The sequence below is a fragment of the Entamoeba dispar genome, genomic scaffold (assembly GCF_000209125.1).
Source record: "Entamoeba dispar SAW760 scf_1105229463773 genomic scaffold, whole genome shotgun sequence".
Taxonomy (NCBI): domain Eukaryota; phylum Evosea; order Mastigamoebida; family Endamoebidae; genus Entamoeba; species Entamoeba dispar.
Genome location: NW_001855860.1, coordinates 7,556 through 22,702, shown reverse-complemented (window position 1 = coordinate 22,702; position 15,147 = coordinate 7,556). Strand labels below are relative to the sequence as shown.

The 15,147-nt window shown below is 23.5% G+C and overlaps 5 protein-coding genes across 5 annotated transcripts, besides 23 other annotated features; 3 read left to right on the top strand and 2 right to left on the bottom strand.

Annotated features, from left to right (window-relative positions):
- Positions 1-137: a repeat region.
- Positions 138-491: 354 nt separating this feature from the next.
- Positions 492-553: a microsatellite.
- A 191-nt stretch (positions 554-744) lies between these two features.
- On the top strand, positions 745-2,628 carry EDI_020530 (uncharacterized protein; the record flags this gene model as incomplete). Its single annotated transcript, XM_001741500.1, has 1 exon — positions 745-2,628. One exon carries the CDS (start codon positions 745-747, stop codon positions 2,626-2,628), a length of 1,884 nt encoding a protein of 627 aa, XP_001741552.1.
- Positions 1,723-1,866: a microsatellite.
- Positions 1,977-2,117: a microsatellite.
- Positions 2,036-2,225: a microsatellite.
- Positions 2,587-2,728: a microsatellite.
- Positions 2,728-4,866, top strand: EDI_020520 (uncharacterized protein; the record flags this gene model as incomplete). The annotated part of the gene is made up of 1 exon (XM_001741499.1): positions 2,728-4,866. One exon carries the CDS (start codon positions 2,728-2,730, stop codon positions 4,864-4,866), a length of 2,139 nt encoding a protein of 712 aa, XP_001741551.1.
- Positions 2,921-3,039: a microsatellite.
- Positions 3,147-3,175: a sequence feature (AT_rich).
- Positions 3,636-3,679: a sequence feature (AT_rich).
- Positions 3,906-3,957: a sequence feature (AT_rich).
- Positions 4,590-4,676: a microsatellite.
- A 13-nt stretch (positions 4,867-4,879) lies between the features above and the next one.
- Positions 4,880-4,921: a sequence feature (AT_rich).
- An 11-nt stretch (positions 4,922-4,932) lies between these two features.
- Positions 4,933-4,968: a microsatellite.
- A 54-nt stretch (positions 4,969-5,022) lies between these two features.
- EDI_020510 (uncharacterized protein) lies at positions 5,023-5,997 on the top strand (the record flags this gene model as incomplete). The annotated part of the gene is made up of 1 exon (XM_001741498.1): positions 5,023-5,997. The coding sequence occupies one exon, from the start codon at positions 5,023-5,025 to the stop codon at positions 5,995-5,997; it is 975 nt and encodes a 324-aa protein (XP_001741550.1).
- Positions 5,973-6,152: a microsatellite.
- A 386-nt stretch (positions 6,153-6,538) lies between these two features.
- Positions 6,539-6,571: a sequence feature (AT_rich).
- Positions 6,572-6,982: 411 nt separating this feature from the next.
- Positions 6,983-7,063: a sequence feature (AT_rich).
- A 76-nt stretch (positions 7,064-7,139) lies between these two features.
- Positions 7,140-7,225: a sequence feature (AT_rich).
- A 963-nt stretch (positions 7,226-8,188) lies between these two features.
- Positions 8,189-8,209: a sequence feature (AT_rich).
- Positions 8,210-8,318: 109 nt separating this feature from the next.
- On the bottom strand, positions 8,319-9,281 carry EDI_020500 (uncharacterized protein; the record flags this gene model as incomplete). Its single annotated transcript, XM_001741497.1, has 1 exon — positions 8,319-9,281. One exon carries the CDS (start codon positions 9,279-9,281, stop codon positions 8,319-8,321), a length of 963 nt encoding a protein of 320 aa, XP_001741549.1.
- Positions 9,140-9,186: a sequence feature (AT_rich).
- Positions 9,282-9,358: 77 nt separating the features above from the next.
- Positions 9,359-9,476: a sequence feature (AT_rich).
- A 1,092-nt stretch (positions 9,477-10,568) lies between these two features.
- EDI_020490 (uncharacterized protein) lies at positions 10,569-13,365 on the bottom strand (the record flags this gene model as incomplete). The annotated part of the gene is made up of 2 exons (XM_001741496.1): positions 10,569-10,592; positions 10,726-13,365. 2 exons carry the CDS (start codon positions 13,363-13,365, stop codon positions 10,569-10,571), a joined length of 2,664 nt encoding a protein of 887 aa, XP_001741548.1.
- Positions 11,924-12,002: a microsatellite.
- A 201-nt stretch (positions 13,366-13,566) lies between the features above and the next one.
- Positions 13,567-13,596: a sequence feature (AT_rich).
- Positions 13,597-14,878: 1,282 nt separating this feature from the next.
- Positions 14,879-14,906: a sequence feature (AT_rich).
- The last annotated feature ends 241 nt before the right edge of the window (positions 14,907-15,147 follow it).

The window sequence follows — 15,147 nt, the reverse complement described above, 5'->3', positions numbered from 1 at the left end:
CATTAGAAGAAAACACTCTAATTCTCACATAATTGAAATGAACTCTATTATAGAAATAGAGCATATTGAATTAAGTGAATCAACCACTTCTCATTATTCATCAAACCAAATTGTGAATGTCTTTATTTGATATTTTTTATTGTATTAAAATAAAAAAACTGTTTATTTAACATGATGAAGTATAGTATAAACACACAACTAAAACAAGTCAATTAACAATCAATCTCCAGGTTCTTTGATTTGAGTTTCTATGGGTTGTTTCTTTGCATCAAATGTTGGTCGTTTTATATGCACATCTATTGGATAAACTATTAAGTTAGTATTTGGATGTAATATAAAAGAAACGTTAAAAACAAACAAGTATCAAATTCAGTGTCACATATTTTAATGTCCTTTTGTTGTGCTTTCTGTTTTTGATTCATTTGTTGAACTGGATCAAATAAGGGTGAAGAGTATTGAGCTTGCATCAAATAGAACAAATGAGTTTTTTTAAAAAAAGGAAAAAATAAAAAATAAATAAAAAAGAACTTAAAATATTAATAAAAGAATGAAACTGTCAATATTCTTTATCATTATTCTCAGCACTTTTAAATAATTATAGGTACTAAAACCTAATTCCAATTTAATACCCATGTGTTGTTGTTTCCGATCAACTAAGAGTGATGATGCAAACAAGTTATTTCACCTGGATTTAGTGAAGAGTTATTTAACAACAAAGTAGAGATAGAAAAACGATGGAAGAATATGAAAGAAAGACATTCACAACACTACAAAGATGTTAAATACAATGGGGAAGAATATAAAAACGATCCATTTTTCCAAAGAGAGTTAACTAAAGAAGGACAAAGATCGTTAGCAGAATTGTTCCATAATACAAAACAACAGAAAGACGAGATAGATGATCATATAAATTGTTATCATGCAGCTATTTATGATAATTATGCGGGAAAAGATGGAGATTTTAGTTATGCGCGATTGAGGGCACATATATTGAGTGATCCGGAAATAATAGAAGGAAAAGAAGGGAAGTTATTAGTTGTTCCAGTGACGTATTTTATTAATCCAACACCATCAATTGATCAAAGAGGAAAAAAGATAGAGAAAATGATAGACGAGAAAAAGTATTGTGTTTCAGCTATTTGTATTCTTGAACCATCAACAGGAAAGATTAAATCATTGACAACAATTGATTTAACAGTGATGAATTCAAGAGAAAGTGCAGCATTAGTCAGTGGGATTGAAAGTATTGGAAAATATGGAATACCAGATACAATAATTGTTGGAAATGCAGCAGGAAGAATTCATCAAGTATCATTAGATGATGGGAAAGTAAAAGATCCACAAGGATGGCCACTTCAAGTAGGACCAATTATGGGAAGAATAGTAGTTGAAGATGTAACAAGAGATGGAGAAATAAATATTGTTACAGGAGATATTAATGGGAATGTAGTTTGTTTTGATATAACAGGAAGAGTTAGATGGGAAATGAATGGAGGAGGAGGAATTAATCAAGGACTAGAAATAGTTCGATTAGTATTAGGAAGAAAAATAACATTAATAATTTTTGGAACAAATAATGGAAAAATTCATTGTTTAGATGGAAGTAATGGAAAGAATATAGATATATTCCCTATTACACTTGGAAATAGTAGTATTGTTGGACCAATAGGAGTATTTAGAGATGGAGAAGATATAAATATTATTGTTTCAACAGGAAATGGGAAAATAACAATTATGGAAATGAAAATAATAACAGAAAAAATAAGAAGAGATATGAGAATAATGGAGAATTTAAAAATAGTTACAAAAATAGGAGGATATGATAGTAAAATAATAAAAGCACAAGAAAAATCGGAAATACTAATATTTACAGGAAGTCATTCAATAGATATTGATGATATTGTTTATAGTAAACCAATAAGAATAATAAGAAATAATGGAAATAATATTAATCAAGAATTATTTAAAACATCTAAAATATATAAAAAAATAGGATGGGATAAAATGAAATGGGAAAAAAGAGTAGAAGAAGTTAAAAAACAACAAGAAAAACAAAAAAAATATGAAATGATAGTAAAAAATGAATTAGAAGAAGAAAATAGTAAATCATATATAATTGGAACTAAAAATGGAATGATAATATGTGTAGATATGAATAGAAAAAGAAAAGATATTAAAGAAACAAATAATATTAGAGGAATATATATTAAAAATATAGATATAAAAGAAAAAGAAGCAGTTATAATAGTTGAATATGAAGAAGTAGGAGATAAAGCATATAGAATTATAATAGAAAGTAGTGATGGACAAAAAAAAGAATATATGAAAGAAAAATTAGAAGAACATACAATAATGAATAATCAAGAAACACAAGGAATAACTACATATTCATTTGTTATTGATATTCCATCAAGACCACAAACAATAACATTAAAAATTAGTGGATATAATTCAAAAGGAATAAAAACAGAAAATACAATAGAATATTCAGTACATACAAAATTTTATCAATATATTCCAGAAATGATTATTATACCATTTTTTATATTGTGTTTAAGTATAATTTATCTATTAAATGATTATTGGAAAATAAAAGAAGAAAAAGAAGAGAAAAAAAATAATCAATAATTAATATAACACAATAATTGAATAATTTTAAAATAAAAATTTTAAATTTAAAAAATTAAATAAAATAAAAAAAAAAAACTCATAAAAATAAATTAAAATATGAAAACATTTATTATTCCATCAATATATCCTGAAATTCATAAAACAGAATGTATGTATTGTCCAATATCTATTGGTACAGAAATAAATGATAAATTATATATTTGTTTATATGATGGACAAAGTTTTTGTGAAGAATGTCTTCATCTTCATCAAGAAGTTAGTAAACATCAAAATTATTTAGTTATTCATGAAATAAAAGAAAAAGAAGAAAAAGAAATTTTTAAAGAAAAGAAAAAAGAATATTGGATTGAAAACGAAAATAAAGAAAGAATAAATATAGAAAGTCTTGAAGAAGGAAAAATAAAAGAATATATTAAATATATTATTGGAAGTACAGGAATTGAGAAAAAAGTTAGAGAAAATGAAAATAATAAAAGAAAAATATATACAGAAAATATTCAACAAATTGCAAGAAGTAAAAAATTAGATTTAAATAATATTAAATGTGAAGAAGAAGGATGTGATATTAAAGATAATCTTTGGTTAAATTTAATTGATGGAAGTGTATATTGTGGAAGAGAACAAATGATGATTAAAGGACATTCACATGCATTAAAACATTATGAAAAAACAAAAAGACCATTAGTTGTAAAAATAGGAACAATTAGTAGTGATGGAACAGCAGATATTTATGATTATGATAAAGACGAAGATGTTAAAGATCCATTACTAAAAGAACATTTAAAATTTTATGGAATAGATATTAATAAATTAACTAAAACACAATTAAGTTTAGATGAAATTGCACAAGAAGCAGCATTAAAAATGGAAAGAGATAGAATTGAAGAAATAGGAATAGAACATAAATTATGTTTTGGACCATATAAAACAGGAATTAAAAATAGTGGAAATACATGTTATGCAGCAGCAGGAGTTCAATTAATAATTGGAATTACAGAAATAAGAAATAAATTAAAAGAAGAATATCAAAATTTAATTAAAAAAAATTGGAAAGGAATTGAATATCATATAACAACACAAATGGCTAAATTAGTACAAGGATTTATTTCAGGAAAATGTTCAAAAGAAGAAGAAAAAACAGGAAATCAAATTGGAATGAGTATTATTGGATTAAAACAAGGATTAGGTCATTATTATCAAATGTATAAAACAAATGAACAACAAGATAGTAGTGAATTTATTCTTCATTTAATTGATAGAATGGAAGAAGAAGGATTTAAAGAAATTAAAGAAAATTTAGAAATAATAATAAAAAATGAAATTAAAGGAGAAGGAATAAGTATTAATATAACTAGAGAAAAAATGTTAGAAATGACACTTGATATTCCTTATAAAGTTTTAATAGAAAGAAAACATATTAATTTATATATGGAAGATATTATTAAAATGTATGGAAATATAACTCCAATTGAAGGATATCAAAAAAATGGAAGATATATTAATGCAACTAAAAGAATAAGAATTGGAAAATTTCCAAAATATCTTCTTATTAAATTAGAAAGACAAATTATATTAAATTATCAAGATATAAGAAAAGTAGATGCAGATGTTTTTGGAATGGAACAAATTGATTTATCAATATTAAAAAGTAATGATAATGAACATGAGAAAATAGAAAAAGTTGAAGTTAATCAAGAAAAATTAGAACTTCTAATTTCAATGGGATTTAATGAATTACAAGCAAAATCAACATTATTAATAACAAATAATGATATAGAAGAAACAATAATAAAATTAACGAGTGAAGATTTTAATGAAATACAAAATACAATAAAAGATAAATATAAAGAAGGAATAACTATAATGAAAGATATGGGATTTGATGAAGAAATATGTCAAAAAGCACTTGAAAAAACAAATGGTGATATTGAAAAAGCTATTATATTTGCAGCAACAAGAGAAGAAGAAAAAGAAGAAGAAAAAGAAGAAGAAAAAGAAGTAGAAAAAGAAGTAGAAAAAGAAGTAGAAAAAGAAGTAGAAAAAGATAATAGAAGTGGAAAATATGAAATTATTGGATTTATATCACATATTGGAGCAAATGTTAATTGTGGACATTATGTATGTCATATGAAACAAGGAAATGAATGGATTATGTTTAATGACAATAAAGTTTATCAATCCCAAAATCCACCATTTACAAGAGGATATCTCTATCTCTATAAATCAATAGATTAAATTAAGACAATCCTTATTTTTTTTTTATTTATTTATTACTTTTAAATTATTAAAAGCATATAATAGAAAAAAATAAAAAAAAAAAAGAAAGAGAATAAAAAAGTCAAAGAAAAGAATTGATAAGTTAAAAAGAAAAGGTCTAAATGAACATAAATAATGAATGAAAATGAAATACGAATACTTATATTACGATCACATATTGGAGGAAAAAAGTGTTGGATTGAACTTGCTAAAAATTGGAATAAATATGGAAAATATAAAATAGTAACAATATCTATGATTAATTCACCATTTTCATATAATGATTTAATAAGAATTATGCCAGATATAATTATATGTAGTGATACTGCAGGATCACCAAGTTATTTTACTGTAGATGAATCATTTTCATTAAAACAATTTATTACAAAAATACCATGTAGAGGAATTATTGGTACATATGCATGTTTTTATCATACTGAAGGATTTGGAAATTCATTACGTATTTTTGATAATAGACAAATTGCACCATTATTTGGAATTTCAGATGATTTAATTTTTATATCATCAAAATTAAATGATAATATTCTTTATACTAATTATTCATCTTCATATCTTTATCAAAATATAGGTAATTCTCATAAAATTTCTGGTTATCAATCATCAAAAACACCAAAAATAGGAACTTGGTTAAAAGATAATAAAATTATTGGTTTATTACCAAATGCTTCATTATTATATCATACTCTTGATTATAAAAGTATTATTGTATATTATCATCATAAACATTATCATTCTTTATATATTAGTTCTATGCCTGAATTCTCATCTCAAAGAACTTCTTCTGATTTCCATTTAATTTATCATTGTATAGTTTCTTTATTTCTTCAATCAAAACAATCTCCTTTATTATCTTTATCACTTAAATCTATTAGTGATCATCCAACTATTCTTTATGATCAATTAATTACTAATAGATCCCTTGAAAAACTTCCACCTTATCTCCAATCTAAAGTTTTATCTATTCTTAATGGTCAAATCCATTTTAATAATGATGATATTATTTATCTTTCTTCTTTCAATTTCCCTTTCTTAAAACAACCTTTTCAAATTGGAAGTCCTCATCATTCTACTTCTTCTTTATTAATTTAACTTCTCTTTTATTTTCTTTCTTAATTTTACTTGTTTTTTTTCTTTTTTTCTTCTTTCTTTATTATTGATATCTTCATCTTTCTTATTATTCAATCTCTTCAAAAAACATTAATACTTATTCTTTCTTATTTCTTTTTTTATTTGTATATTTCATTCACTTTATACTACACTTATATTTCATCAATCTTTTCATTCTATCTATTACTCTCATCATTTTTATAACACACTCTTAAACTATTACTACCTCTATTTTGTTTCTATTATCTTTTCTGTTATACTTTCATGAGAGAAAATAATTCCATCAACTAAATAGATGAACTCCAATCAATCTTCACATAAAAACTTATCTCATTCAATAAAACATATTCTAAAAGTGAATAAACTCTGCCATAACCAATAAAAGTTTTAATCATCGTTAATTATCTTGTTAATACATAACTATCTTCTCTATTCAAAAATAATTTGATATTAATTCTAAAACTAACACATCACTTGTTAATCAAATGATTAGAATCAATAATGCAAATTATGTTAAACTCACTTTATTATTTAAAATATTATATAAACATTATTTGTTCTTCATATCAAAAACCATTCATCATATATAACCTGTTCAAAGCACATTAATTCTAATAATAATCCCTTTGATCAAAAAATCTATCAAAAATTAATTATGAAACTCATTACCAATCTTCATTTAAACAAAATTGATTTATTATTAATTGACTTCTATTCTTTGTATTATTAGAACTAAAGTAAAAGAGTATATGAATGTTTGTTCTCTCTAAAAAAAATGATTGAAATAAAAAGTATGAAAATGAAGTAAAGTCTTTTTTGACTACATTGACTTGAAGGAACAATCACATCGATATATTTTATTATTTTCTTCATTAAAAATGGTCAATAACAAGAAGAAAGAAAATGAATTTATAAAATAACAGTTTTTATAAATAATAACTATGAAAGGTCAAATAACTACGAAAACAATAAAAATATTTAAATCTCTACATAAAATATTATTTTAAATAAACCTAAGTTAGTAAATAATACATAATAAAATATATATCAATCAACAAGAATTTTGTTTAAAAGATAAGTGTACTATTTGTATGTCTTTATATTTTACAATGTTACCTTAATTCTTTTAATTTATTTTCAAAGAATATTATAGATATTTATCTTTTATTGTATTTACTTAATAATCTTAATTTAATTATGAATTATTTTTGTATACTACAAATAAATATGATGATTAAGTTTATGATTTGTTACTTTATTATTTTTCCTTTCTTTTTCTGAAATACTCAAGTTTATTGTTACAATGTTTTTAATAAACATCAAGTCAACTCATCAGTAAATAATCATTTGTTATTTTATAGATTTAGTTTAATGTTCTCTTTTAATAATAACTGAAATGAATTTACTCTAATTTTTTGAATGATTTTGTTTTCAATATTTTTAACTTAACTTTTACTCTTATATAGTGTTTCTCCATGATTGAGTTGGGTGGTAATAAAATTCTTTCATTTTAATGTTATACTATGTTCATGTATAACACAGTTTCATCTTAGCAAAAAATAAAGAGTATTATAACACTATTTAGTTATATAACTCTGAAATATAATGTTAATCAAATGGTTATTATAAATACATTGAAATTGAGTTTCAAAAAGTATTTACTAATTGTTTTACAATTATTAATCTATATATTATTCTAAACATTAGTGATTGTTCAATATTGATCAAATGTTAAAATTAGATAAATCTGTAGAGATAACAAAATAAATGTTAGTGAAAACATGAATTAAACTTAACTAATGCCAAGTATTCCCAAAACATATGAGTTTCTCAATTAAATTTAACAACGATTATAAATAATTAAACTCTCTGATTTGATGACTTATAATATTTGTTAAGGGTAGTTTATTAAAATAAAATTTATGAAAGTGTTTTGTTCTTTCTTTTAAAACTAATAAAAAGTTCAGTTATACCAATTATTCTCACACAAATAGAATAGACATTGTGTTGTACTATTAGTATAATATTAAAATTAGTTATGATAAAATACGTTATTCTGGTGTTATGAAGAAAGAATGAAAAATAAATGTTTTTCTTTGTTTTTTATTAGTTTTTATCTTCTAATATTAAGTGGTTGGGCTCTTTTACATGAACTAAGGATTTAAGTTCTTCCTTATATTTTAATAAATTAATTGGTAATATACAATAGTGTTGATTGAATCAGTCAATTCATATATGCAATAAAAGAATGAATGAAACATAAAAAACAGAGATGAAAGATAATAAGAAATTGATTACAATCATTAAATAAATTGTTGAGATTTAATAGAGTACCAACCTAAAATTAATTTTCTATATAGAAGAATAATGTCAAACAATAACAAGAAGAGTAATGCTGCTATAGAGAGAAAAACAATAATGAATGATCCAATATCAAACCATTTGTTTTCTTCATCAACAAGAATAGAATAATTATCAAATAATGGTTTAATAATACAAAATGGAATAATATATAATACTCTTAAAATTATGAGAAGTGAACATAAAGATATTATAAAAGAAAATTTAATATTCAAGTTTTGTTTTAAGAATTCAATATTTTTAATTACTTCAAGAATATCTAATATAATGATAAATATTACTGAAAAACGGTAGTAATGAATAATAAAAGTGTATATCAAAAATAATCCTTTTAATAATTGATAAGCAATTTCATTATATTGAGTAAATGAAGTAACAAATTGGAATATAATTGAATGAATAATATGTCCTAATTGAAAACAAATAAAGAATAATAAACTTGAAGATAATAATATATTAGGATAATTTTCAAATAATAAGAATGAATTTGTTTTTTCTTTTCCAAACAATTCTGATGGAAACCAATCTTCCAATCTAAATACATGAAAGCTAAATGGAATTAAAATAAAATTAATACAAATGTCATAAATAGAAGTTGCATATAAATGTCCTTTTTCTCTACGATGTAATTTAGGTAATGAAAAAGGAAGAAGAGAATGAAATAATGGACGAAGAATAAAATATTCAATAATTATTCTACACCCACTGATAACACAACATGGAATAATTGTTCCTACAAGTTCTTTTATTAAATGTGGTAATGAATTTATTTTAAAAGTAAATATTAATGGTAAATATATTAAAATTAATGGTATTAATGCAAGGTCAATGTGAAAATGAGTTTGATCATTTTGAGCACCTTCAGTTTGATAACTTAATGGATCATTAGGTATTTCATCTTCCATTTTCTAAATGAAAAAAAAACTAATTATTTTTCTTTCTCATTTAAATTCCATGTTTTTTTAAGATTTTTAGATTTTGGATTTTTTTTATTTAGTTATTTAAAACACAATTTTTTAATTTTAATATTCTCTAACATGTCATAATTAATTTTTATTATTTAAAATATTCTATATCATGAAAAGAAATTAATTTTTATTGCTGAGATCTCTTTTCAATAGTTCTATCATATCTATTGATTGTTAAAATCAGCAAGAATAATTGAGTGTATTTACTTTTCTTTGTATAGAACTTGAATAGAAAATAACACATCAGATACTATTACTTTTTTATTCCTTATAATAACTAAAAGATTTTAATTTATATCCCTCATTTATTAGTTATTACGAATTACACTGTTCTTAATACATCGGAATATTTATTGTGTTAATACGCTTTGTTAAAAATCTAGACAAATAACTTTTTTATGAATCTGAATATAGAAAGTTATTAAAGTTATTCATTTAGTATATCAAGAAATAAAGTTCCTCACTTGTGGTGAGTTTTAAGGTCATATCTTAAATTATGAACTGTCATCAGAATTGCACAACAAAACAATAATTGGTCATAAATTAAGGAGTTATTGAGACAATGGAATATCAAACAAACCCAAAGAAGTGGATGGGTTTGTATTGATAAAAGATGAATGTGGAAACAATTACCACAACAAATGAGGTTTCACTTGGACTATTAGTATTAGTAAAACAATACATGAACAGTGTGATGGGTGGAGGCAAATACCATCATTAGATCTAAAAAACAATGAGAAATGAATAAAAAGGAAAAAAAATAAAGAATTGAAAGAAAAGAATAAGGATACATTTATAGACGATAATTTACTAGATGATTAAGAGAGGTAAGTAGAGAAGAAGGAATACAAGGGATTTGAGGAATAGAAGATGTACATAAATTTGACAAAGAGTAATGAGATAATAAGAATTGAGCAGTAAATGGTTGAATAAAAGAGATTGAAGTTAATAAATGTTCAAACACTGACTCTCGATCAATTAACCAATCTCTTGAATCAGATTGAGGAGTAAGAGAGTGAAGAAGTAAAGAAAGGGTTGAAGGTTCTATTGAAAAATAAATAGGAAAGTGGTATTTCATGAAGAGAGAAAATACAGAGATGAAGTAAAGCAATGAAGACACTGAATTGTGTTGAAATAAGAAGCAAACAGAGTTTGTGTTAAAATAAGAAGAAATAGAGATTATATTGTCTTTCCAATTAATGTAAGATAAATCAATGAGAATAACTAATTGATTTGGTGAACAAAATACTAGAGAAGATGAACAAAATCTTGAAATACATTGAATAGATAAATTTGACTGAAACAATTGGAAAACACTTTCACTCACAATACATTTAATGGAAGAATTATTTTGAATAAGAAGAGGAGGAAGATAATTAACAATTTGATGAGATTTAATTTCTTTTAGTTTTACTTGTAAAGTATCAATATTTTTAATATGTTTTCTCAATAATTCATTTGATAATGCCATTGAACCAATAGATGGAATTTTTTGTAATGAATTAATAATAATAGTTAATGTAATTTTATTAGTTAAACATAATTCTCCAATTAAACTAATTGTTAGAAGATCATTTGGAAAAATAACTAATAATTCTGTGATAAGATTCCATTTAATTTCTTTAATTTCTTTTGTTTGGATTAATGGATTAAAAGAGATAAAATCAAAGAGTTTTGTATTTCTTGTTTCTATCCAATGATTAATAATCTCTTCAATTTGGTTATTGATAATTATTCCATTTTCATAATTTTTTTTAATTTCATTAAATTCTTGTTGAGATAATTTATCAATAATACTTCCAATATCATCTGTTTGAACTAGTTTAGTTATTAGTTCATTAGGTTGGTTTGTTTCAATGAGAAGTTTGAGTAATTTTTCTTTCACTGGACAACTTTCTGTATTAATGATATGTGATGCAATTGGTTTAAATCCTTTTCTGATAGAATTCTTTTGTTTTGTGATTTCTTCTTGGTTAATTTTGTCTATATAATTAAAACAAATCCCATGATCAGACAACTTATTAATATAAAAGACTTGATTGTATCTCTTAATAATATCATCTCTAACATCCTTTAAGTTAATAAATGAAACCATATTATTATTATTATTTTCTTTTGTTTCATCTGATTTTATTATACCAAATGAACAATTCGCGTCATTTTCAAGATAATATGTTATTAATAATTGAATATAATCAAAAAATATTGGTTCACAACAAATAAGAAATTTTGCATTTGGTTGAATCTGAATTAGAGAATTAATTTCTGTTGCAATGAATGAAATTAGATAACAAGGAGATAAAAGTAAATTTCTTTTCTTTCTATTTTCTGTTGTCATTGTTTTATAACTTTGAACAAAATCATTACTATCAGTAAGATAAATAATTTTCTTAATATTAGACATAACATTACTTGGAATAATAACTTCTTTATGTTTTTTATTCCAAGGGAAGCATTGATCAATTTCATTCATCTGAAAAATATTTTCATTTGTTAAGTTAAAGTATTGGTCAACTTTATTCATTAATTTCTCTCGAATTTTACTTTTAATCTCAATAGGTTTGATGTAAGATAATTCGTTTTTTTTATTTTCTTCTTTATTTATTCTTTTCTTAAATTTACTCTTTCCTTTATTTTGTATTACGGTTTTTCTTTTTTCAAACATTTCTTTTAGTTCTTGAGAATATGGTATATTAAATCTTGTCTCTTTTATTAATTTTTCTGCTTTTTCTATTTCTTCTTTTGGATTTTTAATTTGAATGATTTGGTTCTTTTGTGGTATTTCTTCTTTTCTTTTTTCTTCTATTTGTTTGTTGATTTTTGATGTTATGGATTGCATTTCATTTAATATTTCTTGGATTTCATTCGAGTCAATAGAACTTGTTTCCTCTTTATTGTCTTCTTCTTCTATTTCAAAGTCATCATTTGCCATTGTAATTTTTACTTTTTCTTTTACTTTTTCTTCATTTCCTATAATTTTATAATCTCTTTTTGGTTCTTTTAATTCAACCATTTTAAGTAGTGCTATTCTTCCGAACTTCTCTTTGAAAGAAGCAGTGTTAATATCAAATATTCTTAAATTATATTCTTCAATAAAAAACTTCTTTGTGATAAATGGAAAAAGTAATGTTGGATTTTTTATTTTGACATTTGGTAGTTGTAAATTATTATTATTTTTCATTTTCCAAATTATGTCTTTCTTCTCTTTCCATTTTTCCATCCACTTCTTTCCATCTTTCTTTATTCTTTCCCAACCTTCTTCATTTTCAATTATCATTTTTGTTTCGATTTGTATTTCTTTTACAATTTCATTTTCTAGTATTGGATCAAATAAAACTTCTTCTATTTCAAAAAGCTGGTTGTCTTTTATATAATTTATTTTCTCATTAATAAAAGATTTTTCTTCATTAACTAATTGATAATGATATGGACTAACACCTATTTTTAATCCATCAAAGTGACAATATTCTTGTACTTCTACTTTTTGTTGAAATGGAGGATTAATAAATTCCTCTTCGTATTTATCAAGTATAATTTCATCCATTACAATATCAACCTCATTCCAAATCATTTTAAAAACTTTTCCATTCTCAACCTCTTTGTTAATTGTTCTACAGCATTGTGTTGGAATATCAAAATTACCTATATCTTCTTTTTCTGTATCTGTAATTATTTCAAATGGATTTTGACTAAACACCAACTCAATCATTTTGCTTGAAGGAATTTGTTGAGCGTTTCCAAGACTTAATTTATCAAAAATATCATTATCTATATGGAACTCATCAACAAATGGTAATGGGAATTCCATTAATTGATTATTTGAATGATATATTTTTTCTGAATTCATTTTTTGTAATTTTGGATGGTTATATTCAAGTCTCATATTCATCTTATTATCTGCTCGTACCCGGATTCTTTGTTTCTTCAATTTCTTGCTGATCAGCATCCCAAGAGTAGGAAATGAAAGACGATCAAATGATGGAATCTTACATTTAATAATTTTGTTTTTATTTCCTTTCATTGATGACGTATTATCTAGTGAGTATTAAATGAGTACATAAGATTGTTTATTGAACAAAATGAAGATGAGGAGATTCAATCCTAAAAAAGAAAAAGACAAAAATTCAAAATTTAGAATGTAAACGAGACACAACCATTAAAAAAATCTCTTCAAAGAATTAATTAAAGAATAAGAGGTTCATGAAAATAATAAAAAGGAGTCAAAAAAAAAAAATTATAAGAAATAAAAATTGTGATGCAAAATTATATAGGTGATGAATTTTATTTTAGTAAATAGATGAACTAAGAATGAAAGACATAGTCAGAATGGACACGAAAACGAAGAGAGTATGAAATAAAAGACTAAGAGATAAAACCAATGAGAGGACAAATAGAACTATATTATTCATCGTATGGTTGTGGAGAGCGAGTTGGTATCAGTACTCGATTAGAATGGCAAAAAAGAAAAATCACAAGAAATATTCGTATCCAAAAGTTTACTTAGAAAAAAGTAATGTACGAAAAAAATGGGTATTAAAGAACAGTTACGGAGATTTGTAACAGAAGAAATTAAACCGAGGTTTATGATATATCCTTACAGAATATGAAAATGAAAATAATGAAAGGAATATTAGAAGAAAAAGTATATATTTTTAGATTAATAAAAAGCAAGAAAAATAGAAGTAAAAGTTTGTATTTCTGAATATTGAAGTATGTGAAATATAGGTATCAATTGTTGTATTGAGGATTTGATAGAAAATGAGCCATTGGTCAATGGCATAGTTAATTGTAAACCAAATGAACTAATAGATAATGACATGCCACATGAAAAAGAGTCAGAAAGTATAAACTTAGGAGATGGGTTTATCAGAACAGAAGCAAGTGAATTATTCTGATTTTGAAATTCTTTCGTTTCATGAAATTATGAAGCTTTTTGATTCTATTTTTCAATTTTCTTTAAAACTCGATCCAGTATTACATTGTTCATTTTAAATTAACAGATAAGACGTTTGTTGAAGCAAATAAGTGTGTTTCTCAAAAATTTGATCATAATTATTTTGTTAAACAAAAATGATCTTACCCTTATGTTAAATTATACCGTTTACAATATCAAATAAACGATATAGTTCTTTATCTAAATTAATGACTATTTATTAGTCAATATGAGAACGATTCTAAAAATATTTACATACCTAGTGATATAATTTTTATCTCGGAGGTATTCCATAGTATGCAAAAACATATTACCCTTCTTTTAAAAATGATCTAATTCGATATAGGCGTTATTTATTTACTCGATAATTTATGATAAAAAATATAAATGTAGTGTTCTAAAAACTTTGTTTGAAATAAAAAGTATACCTTAAAACAATATAATAGAAATAACTTCAAACACTAAGTACTTCTATATTCAAAAACATATCTTTAGTGATTAAAAATGAATGTTACCAAATGGAATAAAATAAATTATCGATTGTGTATTTATTTAAAAATTCTTTTATGAAGAAAATATTTGCTGTATTCAATCTTTTTTGAATTTATTAATTTAAAAAAATATATTAACACTAGAACACTTGTTTTCTTGGTGCTATATAAAATTTAAGTTGTGTCAAAAATACTGAGAATAACTTTATATATATTTACATGTTTCTAAAAATGGTAGTCTGGTTTAAAAAAGTTATCACTCTTGTGGCTATTTATGACCCTTTATACATTAATTTATTATAACACCTGTAATTCAAAAAGAACAATAAAACAATATAACTTACCAATACATTGTGTTTTGTTTTCTATGTCTGAATAC